Raw genomic sequence first — 16,086 nt, forward strand, 5'->3', positions numbered from 1 at the left:
TTTAGCACGATAAGTCTCAATTTGGCCTCTAAATTTTAACTAGACATGCTTGCAAACAACACATAATTGTGAAAGGTTTCATGCTAAGTGTGTGAACATACAAATAGACAAAGTTAAAATAACTTATTTATTAATTTTAGAGATGCAAGGTTATTATAAGGACAAAAAAAGGAAGTCATGAATTGGTTTTAAAAATATGGAAACAGAAGTGATTACAAATGCAAAAAATTTATTTCAAAAACAATAGCAGAATATTATAAATACAGCAAATTATTTTAAAAGAAACGGTGTTTAGCATGCGGAAAAAAAATATTTGAAAAACATTTTAAAGTAGCAAATTTTATTTATTAATGCATAAATTATTTTTTAGAACAATAGATTTTATTTATTTCAGGCAGAACATTATTTTTTATGAACACCAATAAATTTATTATTAATGCAGCAAATTATTTTAGATAAGTGATAAATTCATTATTAATGCAGGAAATTATTTTTTAAAACATTGACAGATTTACAGATTGATTATTATTGCTTAACATATTTTTAGGGCATAAAATGAAGAAATCAGAAAAGCATAATATTATTAATGCAGAAATATTTTCTTATACTGTTATTTTTATTAGCTGCAGAAATTAATTAGCAGCAAATTCTAGATGAGAAGGGTTAATTATGATGCAACATTTTAGTTATTTTTGCGGGTTTTTGTAGGCAGATTTGTATGACAGAATTTTTTATGATGAAACACAAAGAAATAATATATGCAGAAAATTTGCTCTTTTTCATATAGTTGAAAATATTGAGAGATTATCTAGTTGTAAAACATGCTGAAAATTATTAGGGAGTGACTTTAACGCACAATCTTATTTAATTAAATCCTATATGCATGGTTTCTAAGTGAACATATTCAAACTTATTAATAAGAATTCATATTAGCAAATAAGGGACAAATTGACAATTAAATTTTTGCTCCTTTCAACGTAAGTTAGCATACTAAAGATTAGCTTGTGATTCCTATGATTTCTAGGCGATTGGAAAGTTAAAACAACACATATAGATGATGCAAAAATATTTTAGTCCTATAAGCATGCTTTCTAACACGGAAAAAACATTACAAATTTGCATATAATCCCCCCTCCCCTTAGACAATCCCCGAATATATTTTATAAATGAGAGCTTTAGAGTTATACAAATATTACAAAAAAATTCAAATAAATAGATAAGAAATATATAGATTCAAATATATGAATTAAACAAATAATCTTTCTTCATGGCTAATCTTCAACTTGAACTTAAAGTTTGAAACCTGTCAAAGCAATCAAATAACTACACAAGTAATCATATTTATTTAGATAAGGTGAGATACACATGCAATTGCTTAACAACAAATTATACATATAGAAAATAATAGAACAATCAACTTACACAAATGTATGATGCAAAAAGAAAACTAACCGGTTAAGCAAAAAAGGAATGGTAGCAATGAAAACGAATTGATCCAACTCTTACTCTGACAAAGCAAAGTAGCCAAGTAGCGCTTGAAAGTTCCCGAAAACTTATTTTGTTTAAGAGTAGCAATAATATGAGTAGTAACGAAATAAGAGAGTTTAAGAAATCTAGCTCTTGTGTTAAGAGAAAATGAATGAGTTAAATCAATGTTGAGAGAATGAGAGGAGAGGGGTCTTATATAGTAGAAGAGGGGGGAACAAAATAGGAAAAGAAATAAATTAGAATAATTTATGAGCATAATATTCTTTTACTATAAATAAAGAAGAGCCAAAACAATATTATTCTACCATATATAAACAAGTAAGAAATCAATTAAGTTTACAAGTAAGGAAAAAGATCCATTAAACTTATTCTTTTTTTAAGAGAGCCAAATCAGATTATTGAAAAAAAAATATTACCAAACTTAAGCAAGTAAGAATAAATTAAGAGAAAGTAATATATTTTTTCCTTAAAAAAAGAGGATCCAAAATCAAAAAAATATTTCATTACCAAAAATAAATAAATAAGAATAAAGGTTAGAAAGATAATATTGTTTTTTCCATAAATAATAAAAATCCAAATCAAAATTAATTTCTTACCTTAGCCAAACAAAACAATTTAAATAAGGGAGAAAATGAATTAAACCCAACCAAAATATTTTCCTTATTAAGGAATGAGACTGAAAATCTGACTTATTTTAATCAACTCATTATTCTACCAAATAAAGTAAAAATCCAGCCACTTTAGTTGAGGTTATTCCATTTAATTGATCAGAAATAATAATAATAATGATTTTAAACAATGCTATATCGAGATATCACAATTCTACCAAAAATAGTACTATAAATATACTAGACAAGTCTTAACGGAGTAACACAGAAAGAGGAGAAAATTAATCAATATTAACATATTTTTTTTGCGAATCACGATCAACAAATGGACAAACAATCCAATTAACTAAAGAAACATTCAAACAATTATCAAATCTCTTATCAAGATCCACTAAATCGGTTTCAAGAACAACTAAAGGAGAATAACTAAGCAAGCACAAACCTTTGATTTTAATACAAATTTGAGCGCATAATATTAATAAAACTTAGTCAATAACAAATTATAATATGTTGTAGTTCACTCCAAAAGACTAAACTCTAATGGTGTATCAAGGATTAAAGAGAACACGATTCAAAGACTCACAAACAGTAGCATATGCTTAAGATGAATTTCACATAAAATATGAATTTTCACAAATAAAGCATGCATTGAAATCAATTACACTAAGAATTTTAAGAAAATGAAATTTAACTAAAAGAGAACAGACCTGGACGGATCTGTAAAGATTTGTCATTAATAATTTCAACTTTCGCGCTATGACGAATCGGGGCCGGAGTTGTTGTCGTTTGGAGTTGCTGGCCAGAGCAGCTATTGCTGATGTTGTTGTCGTCTAGAGCTGTTCCATTCATTGAAAACAGAGAGAGGATGAGCGGCTGCTTGCTGGCGTACGCCTCGCCGGCGCTGCTAGTTGCTTGCTGCTGTTTGTCCTTGTCTCTTGCTGGCTGTTGCAGTTCTCGCATCAGCTGCTGCCTGGCAGCTCGCTTGAGTGCTACCAGCGAAGAAGAAAGAAAGGAAGAGAGGAGAGATGAAGAGGCGAGGGGAGAGAAGAGGCGTAGCCGTCTCTGGCGACCTTCACCGTAAAGAGAAAGAGAAGGGAAGGGGAAGAGAGAAAGGGAGGAGGGGTGGCGGATCTGCTTTTGGAGAGAGGAGAAGAAGATGAAAATTGAAATCTTCTTAGATTTAGATCTTTGATAGTTTAAAATAGGAAAAAAGAAGGATTTGATCTCAACCATAGAATTAGTTTAGATAAGCGGCTAGTATTTGATATAGGATTTAATGAATTCAATGGATGGATGAGATTAAAAGATGAAATCTTAAAATCAAAATTAGATTGAATATGGAATGGTTAAAATTGCAATTAAATTGGCTAGAATTGAAATGAAAAAATGACTATGATTGGAATAAAATTTGAATTGGAGTGGCTAGAATTGAAAGAAATTAGAATAGAATGGGTTAAGATTTAAATGATTTTGAGGAAAATTTAGGAATTACTATTTAATTAAAATACTACTTATATTAAAAAAATTTTATATAATTGAAGATCACTTAAATTTTAAAATATTCAAAATTCATTAAAAAATTTAAAATATTTTAATAATATTTACAATAATTTTATAAAGTAAAACATACTAAAATATATAATTTTCAAGCAAAATCGACTAAAAATTCTGAACTTTAAATAAATTTTAAAATATGTATTTAATTGAATAGTATTCCTAAAAATGGTTAAAGGTTGGTCAAAATTGGGTGTCAACAAGAGCATTATGACATAACACTTTATAAGACCTAAGCAAAGGTTCAGGTACTTGAAACTGATGAAAAATGAAAAAATCTCGATAAGTTATGTCATATTGGAGTCGATATCAAAATGACCGTCGACGATATATTTGATATGAAATAGCATTCAATGATATAAATGGTTATGAGGATATTAAACTTGAATCTGTCATATAGTGTGGATAGATAAATGATTAGCCAAATAAAATATACTATTCAAGTATATTTTGTTTCACTTAGAAAGTGATGTTTTTGAACTTATAGTTCATAGATCAAAATCTATGTTAGTGGGGTACAAATGAATCATTGTGTGAAAGTATAGCTGAAAGATATAAAGTACGATTTGTGTCCGGGGCATAAAGGATTTTTGCAAAAGTCCTGACATTATTAAATGGAGATATATTCTCTAGTGGTAGATGCAATAAGACGTGTTTCAGTCTAGAAATAGATGAAACACTTGAATATGCATAATGAATTATTATTATGTCTAACTTGATGATGAAGCTTAAATGAATTTTTTTGAAGGATTTAGAAGGTGTGAAAGCAATTCCATTGAGTATCTAATGGTATTGAGACTCCATAAAACAGAGAAAAAATCTTTTTGATCTCATAAAAATGATTAAAAATGCCATGTATTAGTGCAATTGGTGCACTTATAAATTGTTGGTTATGCAAATGCTAGAAGATTATTTGATATACATAATGAAAGTTATATGAAAAGATTGTCATAGTATAATTCAAGTTATGACAAGAAACTAACGAATCAAGTGACTCAACACATAAAAGATGTGTGATTTTCTTTCAGAATAAAAGACATGCTTCAATAAAATTGAAATGACCAATTTCTGAGTCAGAAATGATTTGATTATGTAGATGCAAAATATTTATTTGATCAGCATAAAGCTCGATCGCAAATGGACTAATATTTACATATGGAGACACTGTTATTTTGACATCCAAAGAATCAAACATTAGTAATCACTTCTTCAAATCATACAAAAATAACATTGATTTCGAAGTAAGTTGTAAGTGTGTTTGATTGGACTCATGATCTATCATATGTAGGAAGTATGTGATTTTCTTTTGGAAAGGAATATTATAGCCAACACATATGAAAATAATATATAGCTCGATTGAAAGGAGAAAATAATCAATGGAGACCGGCCAAAATATATTTCACCAAAATTTTTTGTCACACATGATCTTCGACAAAAAAGGTGAGATAGACGATCAAAAGACTCATTAAAGTGATCATCTTATAAACTTATCCACTATGAATTGTCAACATCAATATTTGAGAAATTGTGATATACGATTGGAATGTATCGTCTCCGAGATATTAAGTAAAGTTTTTTATCAGGGGGAGAAAAATACATGTTGTACTCTTTTCCTTAATCATGATTTTATCCCAATTGGGTTTTCCTGGTAAGGTTTTTCACGAGACAACATTGAAAGCGTATTAAAATATATGTGTACTCTTTCTCCTTTACTAGGATTTTTTTCCACAGAGTTTTTTCCTAGTAAAGTTTTAACGAGGCATATTATCTATGGACATCCAAGAGGGAGTGTTATAAAACAATATAATGTGGATGTCCACTACACCAAGAAGTTATTACATAACCTCCTCCATTATGAAGATAAACATAACCTCCATAAACCCCATAACCTCCAACTTTATAACCATTAGCTTTTCTAACCTTTCACTTTCATAACCTTCCCATTATATTCATATTAATGTTATATTTATGACTAACCTTTTGTATGTCTCTATATTACACTATAAATAGAGACATAACGCTTCATTTGAATGTTTGATGAATACTTGGAATAATAAGAAAAACTCTCATATCTTGTCTGCCTATTTCTATTGTTATCATCTTTTATATTTCTTGTCTTGTTTTACTTTAGTTTTACAACACGTATAACCTTTGTTTTCTTCTCCTGATATCTTGCACAATAGGTTTGAATTATTATTTATCATTTTTTTTAATAATTTTAAAAAGTAAAATGATAAAAAACAAATTTTATTCATATCTTGATATGCTTTATCATTTATTTTAGAGCCGTCAATATGGGCTAGACCTGTTGGGCCGACCTGGTCTAACCCCAAATTTTATAGGGCTTGACTACGATTTTTGTAGTCCATATAAGAAAAAGACTTTTAGCCCCGCCTGAATAAGCCTGTTGATTTGTGGGGCTATAGAAATATCGGTAGGGCCGGCCCGTGAGCCAATAAAAAATGATTAAAAAATATAATATAATATTAAAATTTAAAATTGAAGAGAGTCCAAACTCAAAACAATTAGGTTAATATTTCTATTTAGATATTTATACTTTTATTTGAAAAAAAATTAATAAATATTGTAAAGATAATTGTATTTGTGGATTTGATTAACAAGTAGTAACATTAACATCATGTAATATTCTTTTTTTTTTGATATTTATAATAATATTCTTAAATTATAATTTATAATTTAATTTAATAATTATAGCACACATACTTGTGGGTTGGACCGATCGTTTTCTGACCCATACAAAAAAATAAACTAGTTCGACCTGACCCGTAAAATATTGAAGTATGTATAGATCAACCCGAATGGGGTGAGCTAGCCACATTTCTAATTTATTTTGACTTTGAGTTAGTCAAGAACCAGTATAATAGTTTTGAAAAAAATAATAATTGGATAAAAATAAGCGATTACAGTAGGAAAAAAAAATCAATATTGGTAATTATAAAAATATTAGAGAAAAAAAAACAAAATATGAAAGGAATAAATAAATAAATAAATAAAAATTAAAAATAAAAGATAAGACTTTATGATAGCCGTCTAAAGACCACACCAACGACGAAAACGAAAGAAAATAAAAAACAGAAAACTTTTTTCTGATGATGTTCATGTAAAGAGTCTCCTCTTCTTCTTCCTCTTTTCTCTTCCCCCTTCATCGTTTATGGCTTCAATATAGCCCTAAAATCATCTAACCCTAGTAGTTTTTCAACTTTTTTTCACCCTCTAAACCTAAATAATGATGAATTTTTTGAAGTATTTGGGAGTTCGAGGCGATTAGAACTTGGAAATCCTTAGATCTGGTTTGTATTTTTGGTATGAAATTTCTTGGTTATATGGTTTGATTTTGTTGGAATTTTCATGGGTTAATTTGGAATTTTTGATGTGTTTTCATGTATTTGGGTTTTGTTAAAACTTTTGGAGGGTTTTGTTTATCTCGTCTGGATCGGTTGTATTTGAGTCTATATTGTTTTATCCTTGATTGAAAATTTGGAAATTATGCTTTATATATAAGGGGAGAATGATTGCGTGTGGCAGATGGTGGGCGAGTATGATTGTGATAGTTTTCTGTCTTGTTGTTGTTGATTAAGGATTTTGTGTGATTTAAGTGGATTCTGATTTTGTCATAATTTATTGGAGAGAAGCACAAAAAAATATGTTTTTTCCAACTATATCCTTGTATTCCACTTCTTAATTGTGTTAGTTTAGTAACCTACACATTACATTTATTGATTGATATCTTAGTGAACGTCACTTTTGCTAAGGTGACACTTATTTTGGGATGGAAGGAATAGTAATATAAATTGAGTGTTTTGAAGTGAGTATGAGAATATGGGGCTTAAATGATGGTTGTAACAGTGTAAGCATTTTGCTGTTTTAACCCATTAAGATGTATTGATAATATATTGATTATTTAACGAGTTTGAAGTGAATTTGGAAACAAAAGGAACTTGGTGAGCTTGGTGTTTATAGCTTAAGATTTGTGCTTTTCTACATATTGAGGTTGGACATTGTATTTCGGTTAGGTATCTATCAAAAATGAAATTAAACACTCTTAGCATGTTGATGGATGGTGGAAATATAGCATGAATAAGTGAAATGGATAATTAACCATTATGAGATTCATGTGGTTGCACTTACGTGCAATGTATTTATGCTTTGATGGGTATATGGATGCATATCATTTTCCTTTTTTAAATATTCCTGCTAATATCTGTTTGGTATGTGGTCCTACAGGTTAAATGTCTTGGTGTTGCTTTCCGAATTATTTTCGGGGGACATTTTGTCCACTTGATGGATGATGACCATTCCAATGGATAGTAATTTAGATCATTCATCTCGGGAGCGAGTTCAGCGCCTCTACAACAAGGTTGGTGTATAAAAATACTAGGTGTTTGCTTGTGTTGTGTTTTACTTGTAAAGCTGCCAGTTGAACATCCATTTAACGACCATATTTGTTGGCAGTATAGTTGCAAGTTGTATCTATTTAGATCATCTTTTTGCACAAAGAGCTACTATATATCTGCTCGTTTAAAACATGTGATTGACATTTTTTTTTTCTTATCTTCAATTTTTATTATAAAGAATGTTGAGTTGGAGAATAAACGGAGAAAAGCAGCACAAGCTAGAGTTCCTTCTGATCCAAGTGCATGGCAACAAATGCGAGAAAACTATGAAACTATCATCCTGGAGGATCATGTTTTCTCAGAACAACATGAAATAGAGTATGCCTTGTGGCAGATGCATTACAGGAGAATTGAGGAATTGCGGGCACACTTCAATGCTGCTGCAAATTCTAGTGGGACAACAAATGGGAAAGTTCATCCTACTAGTGGACCAGATCGCATCACAAAGATCCGAACACAGTTTAAAACTTTCCTTTCAGAAGCAACAGGTTTTTACCATGATTTGATGCTAAAAATTAGGGCCAAGTATGGTCTTCCACTGGGATATAACTCTGATGATCCAGAGAATCAGATTGCTTCCTCTAATGATGGTAACAAGTCTGTGGAGTTGAAGAAAGGATTGATATCCTGCCATCGTTGTTTGATTTATCTTGGTGATCTTGCTCGGTACAAAGGCTTATATGGTGAGGGTGATTCTAAAGCTCGTGATTTTGCGGCTGCTTCGAGTTATTACCTGCAAGCTTCGTCAATTTGGCCTTCAAGTGGTAATCCTCATCATCAGGTATTTTCCACAATTAAAGGGCAAGATGAATATTGATTAATGTTCATATAAAATGGTTTGTTTCTGAGTGTTCTTTTTGTGGTGGCTGATTGCCTTGTTTACTCAGCTTGCAATACTGGCTTCCTATTCCAATGATGAGCTGGTGGCTATTTATCGCTATTTCCGCAGTCTTGCAGTAGAAAGCCCTTTTGCCACTGCAAGGGATAACTTGATCATTGCATTTGAGAAGGTAACCAACCTATCTTTGAGGTGATCCCCCTCCCCCTCCCCCTTCCTGGACCAACTTCTTTTGTAGGGTCATGTCTACTAGATTTGTTCAGTACAGACTGCAGACTGCGATCTTAAGAGTGTAAGTAGTCTATGTTACTCATAGGCAGATGCAGGAAAAGTTTAAAAAACAGTAGTTATTTAGAATGACTTGAATTATGTCATATATCTCTCTTCTACTTATACTTAATAAGAAAAAGTCATCTATATCTCTTCTGTGTGTTTGTCTTAGAACTGTCTCGATGCCATTGCAAACATTTTATAGTAGTATGGTGCTTCTTGTGATACATTATCATAAATGATTTTGGTAAAAGCTAATGATAATGTACTTTACTGTTATAGCAGACAGTATTGAAGTTTTATGCAAAAGAAAACCATAGACCGGTCACAGGTGGTGAAGTTGGTTTTGTTGTTGGAGAAATTTTAATTGTAAACTATATGCATAGAGCTGTGCTATTCCCCCTGTATTATGTTCGTTACTTGCGGCCTCGTCAGAATATGCCTCTAGTAAAATTGTGACATACATGTGTATCGTTTTTGTAATTCTGAACAATAGATTGGGAGGATCTTCGAGTTTTATATTTTACTGTGGTTTGGGCATTGAGTTTTTCCAGTATGTTTGATAGTGCAACCTTTACCAGAAAGTATAAAACCAAATTCATACCCCAAAGGTACGTGTTCCATTAAATGCCTCTAAAAATCGGTCAACATTATACCCTACAACTAACTCTCAATTCACCTCTTGTCATATAAAAATCCCAAGTTGCATTCTTCTTTCCTTATCACATTTACTCCAATTTTCATTAACCATTTCCATTGAATAAAGCCTCATTTACTCCAATGGTAAAATAAGAGGAATAGTGTTATTTATTTTGATTTTATGAAATGATAATTATTAATAAATATTTATTTTTACTAAGGACGCCATTTATATAAATATAAACTAAGGAAGTAGTGTTTAGAGGTTGAGTTGAATTGGACCCATGAGCTAGCGTAGGCACGACCTCCTTGATTTGAGCCAAGTCCATGTTAGTTCAAGTGAAAATTGGAATTACTCATAAGCTCTAATTTTTAACATTTTGTACTACTTAGTATTTGTAGGCCTAGATAAATACTAAATAAAGTGTTGGATTAAGCTCTCAAGGCATTGAATTCATTATGTGGAGAACCTCTTCTTTCATTTTGATTGGAAAAGTTGAACTCTATTAATATCAATACATGTTATCTATTCATATGAATTGCCAAGGAGGTGTGCAACCCATAAGTTTTGGGTTTCTTATAGCCCTAGTGCAAAATATTTATATATTTATTTTTCTGAGATGTTATTGGTTAATTGTAAAATTTGTAAGCAGCGGCTTCTGTGTCATCTTTTGGCAGAACCGTCAGTGTTACATCCAGATACTGGGGGATACTAAAGTTTCCTCCACCAAGGCAGTACCTCTTCGCACGATTGGAAAAGGAAGAGGTAAAGGAGAAACGAGGCAACCGATGAAAGATGATAAGGTTGAAGCAATCTCAGTCCAGGAAAAAGCTTCTAGTATGTCGTACATCTTTAGAACCTTCTCCACGAGATATGTTCGACTGAATGGCATTCTTTTCACCCGCACTAGGTATTTTTCCTGTCCATAGTCTAATTGAGTTTTCTATTTGAATATAATATAACAATATGCTGATATTGTTCTTTTGCCATCTTTAACCAGCTTGGAAACTTTTGGAGAAGTGCAGTTGGTGGTTAAGAATGATCTGCTCAAGCTTCTCTCTTCTGGGCCTGATGAGAAGTATAATTTTGGTACTGACGCTGCCGACTGTAGACTGGCTATTGTGAGGATTGTGGGTATCCTGATATTCACTGTTCATAATGTGAACAGGGAAAGTGAAAATAAGTCGTATGCTGAGATTTTACAGAGATCTGTTCTTCTACAGAATTCGTTTACTGCTGTTTTTGAGTTCATGGGTCATGTTGTTGAGAGATGTGTCCAACTAAGTGATCCCACCACAAGCTTCCTTTTGCCTGGTGTTTTGGTGTTTGTTGAGTGGTTGGCATGCCATCAAGATGTTGCGCTTGGCAATGAACCAGAAGAGAAACAAACGACAGCTAGATCATTTTTCTGGAAGAACTGTATTGCTTTCTTTAATAAGCTATTGTCCAGTGGGTTCAAGTTTGTTGATGACGACAAGGATGAAACATGCTTTTTCAATATGAGCAGGTATGATGAAGAAGAAAGCGGCAATCGTCTTGCATTGCCTGAGGATTTCGAACTGAGAGGGTTTCTACCTCTTCTTCCGGCACAACTTATCCTTGATTTTTCAAGGAAGCATTCTTTTGGTGGTGATGGTGGCATCAAAGAGAAGAAATCACGTCTCCAGAGGATAATAGCTGCAGGAAAGGCCCTTGCTAGTGTGGTCCGTGTTGGAGAAGAGGGAATATATTTTAACAGTACGGCAAAGAAATTCATCATTGGCATTGAGCCCCAAGTGTCTGATGATTATGTACATGGTTGCACAATGGAAGTTCCCAAATTAAGTGGTATTGGGCTGGTGAATCCAGCTGCAGGGCAGTTAACTGTAGGAGCTCTGCAGCCTAAGCAACAATTGTATGTGGAGTGTGAGGAAGAAGATGAGGTAATTGTCTTTAAGCCATCTGCAGCAGAAAAGCATGTGAATGGAAGCACTTCAAACATGATGGCCACGGAAGTTCCTGTTTCATATGTTGGTGCTGCCAATGTTCCTCCTCGCATTAGCATAACCTCTGCTGGTCTTGGAAATGAGGTGGGCCCGTTTTCAGCTGCACTTGATGGATTGATCACGCCGAGTGCTTTACATGCAAGTGTAAGGCCTCACTCAACTATTGCTAATAACAGTGGCCAATATATGCAGCCTATTCAACCAAATACTTCAATGTGGTCCGTTCAACAGGGTGCTGTTATGAATGGATTGGCTAGCTTGAACTTGATAGGAAATGATCCAACTATAAAATCTGAGTTGCAAGATCGTTCAGGAGTATTTCCACCTGCAACATATTCGATCCCTTTTCCACAGTCTGTCAATTTTAGCATAGCAAATAGCATTCCTGCGCAGGTTCCAGATGCTGCTATACCATCTAACTTCAGTTCACTTTCATCCTCAGTAGCTGGTATGGACAGCATGTCAGTAAAGTCTCCGTCAGTCACGTCAACAGGTATAAAGAAAAATCCAGTTAGCAGACCTGTTAGGCATCTGGGTCCACCCCCAGGCTTTGGTTATGTTCCTTCCAAAGTCGTGGATGAATCTTCATCAGCCATAACTGTAAAGAATGAACATTCTCTTCCTCCTATGGATGACTATAGCTGGCTGGATGGATATCAGCTGTCTTCATCAAATCAGAGCACTGGTTTCAATAACTCCATTAATCATTCAACACAAAACTACGTCTCCGTGAGCAAGAGCAGTAGCTCAGTTGGGATGGCAAGTTTTCCTTTCCCTGGGAAACAGGTAAACCCCCTGCATGTACAATTAGGGAATCAGAAAGGTCGGGAGGACTACCAGATATCTGAACAATTAAAACTGTACCAGGAGCAACCTCAGCAACTCAAGAGTGTGAATCAACAATCTGTTGCATTGCCTCAGCAGCATCAAGGACAGTCTCTGTGGGAATGCCGTTTCTTCGTGTGATATGGATACGAGAGAATAGATGGTAAAATCCTTGTACCTTAAAGGAGAATTACCTTGATCAAGTAAATATCCCATGTCTTTTTCTTTCCTACCCATATATTCATCTTTCTTACGTTTGGATGCTTAAGTTTTTCCAGGTTGTTAACAGTTACTGTGACGATGTCCAGCGGCCTGTTGCTAGGACGTTCAACCATCATATTTGCAGTATGGCCAAGGTTATTAAGTTTTTCTTGCAGCATGGATGGTCTTGGAGTGTTGCAGGCACTTGCTGTCGAGCAGGTATAGCCCTCCTCCCTCCTCCCTCCTCCCTCCTCCCTCCTCCCATCTCTCTGTTTCTCTTGGTTTTCCACTGTGCATTTGAGTGGACATACTTTTGACAATTTCTTATGATTCATCCTGATGATAAGACCTTTTTGTCTGGGTAGCATACTGAGAAAGTTCCCCCACTGTTTCCTTTTCTTCCTAGGCTAGTTTCTTTGAGCTTACTTAATAGTTGTGTGTTTGGCTGGTTGTCTGTATAAGCTTTGCTAATAGTATTTGAGACATTCCTTATCCTGTTTCTTTTTACTTCTATTGGGGGCTGAGGTTGATCTAGAGTTAGAATCTGAATCCTATGCTTTTCTTATTGGAAGCCATGAACAATTATGATGTCTCTAAGCTATTGAATACCAATTTAAAATTCACTATCACTTTCTTTCCTGTTTGCATCTCAATGTTATTAAAGTTAATTCCCTGTTCATGTGTGCAAGTAGTTTACCCTCTTTAAATTCTCACTCACTTGAGGGGAGACCACAGAGCTTTGAAGTTGAAAGCAACAAATTTCTCACACTTTTTTGGGTGTATGCAGTTTGTGCCTAGCTCTCCATACTGGACGAGTTAGACTGAGGTCAGTAGGTGCAGCAATTGGAAGCTTTGGAAGTAAGAACCTTGCATGGTTGGATGGCTTGCATGGTTGGTATGTCAGATTTTGGTGGATTGCTGGTTGCAGTCAATGAATGAGAAGCTAGTCTATCTATCTGATAGTAGATCACTCTTATGAAGTTCTTCTACATGTCATGATGAGCAGTGTCCAACTATTAAATGTCTAAAGTAGATATCTTGGCAGTTAACATATCCGCTTGAAAGTTCTGCAATGGATTTTGCAGAAGATCATACCTATGGATTAGTTATCAGGGGAGTAACTATGGATGTTTGATGGAAAATAAGTTTGAGAATATGTACACACATATGGTTATCTCACTTTTATCTGGTTTGTCGCACTGTCTACTAGTGACAACAAAATCTTGTCATGTATGTTATTTTGGATTTGTGATGCTTGTGATCCAGATGGATAATTAGTGTCTGGTCACCTGTATCTTGTCGCGCCAGTTTCCCAGGCAGGGAATACCTAAACTATTTGTTTTGATGGAATACCTTTTATCTTTTGTTTCAGTGTGTTGAGGCATTTACCTAAAATGTCTTGTGGCTTTTGTTTTCGTCTAGTTGAAGCAAGTAGCAACCCATGGCTTTATGTTAAAATGCTGCATAACTATCTAGTGCTTATGTAAGGGTGGAAGACATTTCAATTTAATAAACTCAAATATTTATTTGGACGTCCAAATGATTTTAATTTTTTAAATATAACATATTTATCATGTATTGAAAAGTTACTCAAGAAAACATTAAATAAGATCGAAGGAAAAATTACTTTAATTTCTTAATGTGTAATTAAAAAATGTGACATATAAAGGGAAGGTGGGGGAGGGGAGAACTTCTCTTTTCTTATTTTTTTTACGAACACGCTTTGGTTTTCCTTTTTCATTTGATATTCAAAAGAAAACATTTTATTAATATTACAAATTGGATTGTATATATTTTGATGGTGTATATACTTATCATATATTAGTGTTACTAGAGTTGTGCACGGGCCCAACATGTCAGACATAAAATAAAATATTCATTAAACTTTGTATAAAACATAGAAATTTCATCCTGTGCTTATTTTTTTATTTTTATTTTATTTTTTTAAAGGAAATTTTTTAAAATGTCAATATTTTAACATTTAAGAAGGCTCATTAGCAACATTTTGCATATTTAGTAGAAATGTCAAATTTTAGTTTATTATGTATCTTTTTTATGTTTTTATTATTTGTTTTTATAGAAAGAATATAATTATTTAATAACAAAAGAGAGAAAATCAAGCGAGAGAATATTTCAAAAAAAGGTAAGGATCACTTAATTTTCTCATCAGTTACATTTTCAAATAAAATTTAAATTTTGTTTTTTTTTCTTTCTGTAGTATTTTTTACCTTTTTAAAATTATATTCATTCATTAATATATTCTATTTATATTCATTATTGTTTTTTATTAGTTTGTATTCATTCCAATAGGTATGCCAAATGTATCTATATAGTCATTTAAGAAATATATTTGTATTCATATATTTTTTTTCCTTCTGTAGTTATTTTTTTCTTCAAAAATCTTGTATTTCGTATTCATTTCAATATGTATTTTATTTGTATTTCTATTTATTCTAGTTTTTATTTAGAATTTTATATAATAATATATAAAATACAAAAAATTAGTATGATGAGAAAGTGAGAATGAAATATAAAATTGAAAAGATTGAATATTTTGTGTAATCATTCTTAAATAAAATACATAACTAGTTGACATAACTTTAGAATAAATACAAATTAGAAAAAAAATGTCAAATTCATAAACTATGCAACATAATTTTTGAATGAATACAAGTATTAATTGTATACATACAATTTTAAATACAAATTGAGAAAGGATACAAAATTCTGAATTTTTTTTTATATATATAAAAAGAAACTAATAGGATTTTGTTCTTCATGTAAATAATATACATATCTAGTTAGTATACATTTGGGATGGATTCAATTAGGAACAAATACAAGATTCATAACTATACAACATGAGATTTTGAATGAATATAAATATTAATAGCATACATACTAATTTGAATATTAATTGTGAAAGGATACAAAATTTTAAGAAAAAATTACAAATACAAATACATAAAAATTTCATAGCATACAACACAAATCCAATAAACGTCCATTAATAAAATTTGAAATGTCATAGTCATATAAAATCTATTCATAAATTATTGAATATCTACAAATGTGAAAAATATAAAGGAACGAAAAAAAATGCATTATCAAAATTAACAGAAACTGACCCCAAAATACAATAATAAAATAACAATTGAATACAAAATACAAACTAATAAATATTGCACAATGTAAATAACAAGAAATTTACAAATATATTCAGTACAAATTGTTGAACAAATTGTTATTTAACTTCAACTCA

At 32.2% G+C, this 16,086-nt stretch overlaps 2 protein-coding genes across 6 annotated transcripts; one reads left to right on the plus strand and one right to left on the minus strand.

The window, feature by feature from the left end:
• Window positions 1-1,051: 1,051 nt before the first annotated feature.
• LOC107006114 lies at window positions 1,052-3,329 on the minus strand. Its single transcript, XM_015204749.2, has 2 exons — window positions 2,804-3,329; window positions 1,052-1,303 (listed from the first exon to the last, which is right to left on the minus strand). Exons 1-2 carry the CDS (start codon window positions 3,327-3,329, stop codon window positions 1,290-1,292), a joined length of 540 nt encoding a protein of 179 aa, XP_015060235.1. The 3' UTR covers window positions 1,052-1,289.
• A 3,367-nt stretch (window positions 3,330-6,696) lies between these two features.
• On the plus strand, window positions 6,697-14,195 carry LOC107007150 (protein SMG7-like). Of its 5 annotated transcripts, none has more exons than XM_027913277.1 (9): window positions 6,702-6,961; window positions 7,896-8,028; window positions 8,244-8,846; window positions 8,953-9,075; window positions 10,491-10,723; window positions 10,814-12,584; window positions 12,666-12,786; window positions 12,893-13,043; window positions 13,612-14,195. In XM_027913277.1, exons 2-7 carry the CDS (start codon window positions 7,957-7,959, stop codon window positions 12,762-12,764), a joined length of 2,901 nt encoding a protein of 966 aa, XP_027769078.1. In that variant the 5' UTR covers window positions 6,702-6,961; window positions 7,896-7,956; the 3' UTR covers window positions 12,765-12,786; window positions 12,893-13,043; window positions 13,612-14,195. The 5 variants fall into 5 exon arrangements, with proteins under 5 accessions (XP_015061121.1, XP_027769078.1, XP_015061124.1 ...); XM_015205638.2 differs by having other exon boundaries at window positions 12,902-13,043; XM_015205635.2 differs by having other exon boundaries at window positions 6,697-6,974; window positions 10,814-12,786; window positions 12,902-13,043.
• Window positions 14,196-16,086: the final 1,891 nt, after the last annotated feature.

This window comes from Solanum pennellii, chromosome 12, assembly GCF_001406875.1.
Source record: "Solanum pennellii chromosome 12, SPENNV200".
NCBI lineage: Eukaryota > Viridiplantae > Streptophyta > Magnoliopsida > Solanales > Solanaceae > Solanum > Solanum pennellii.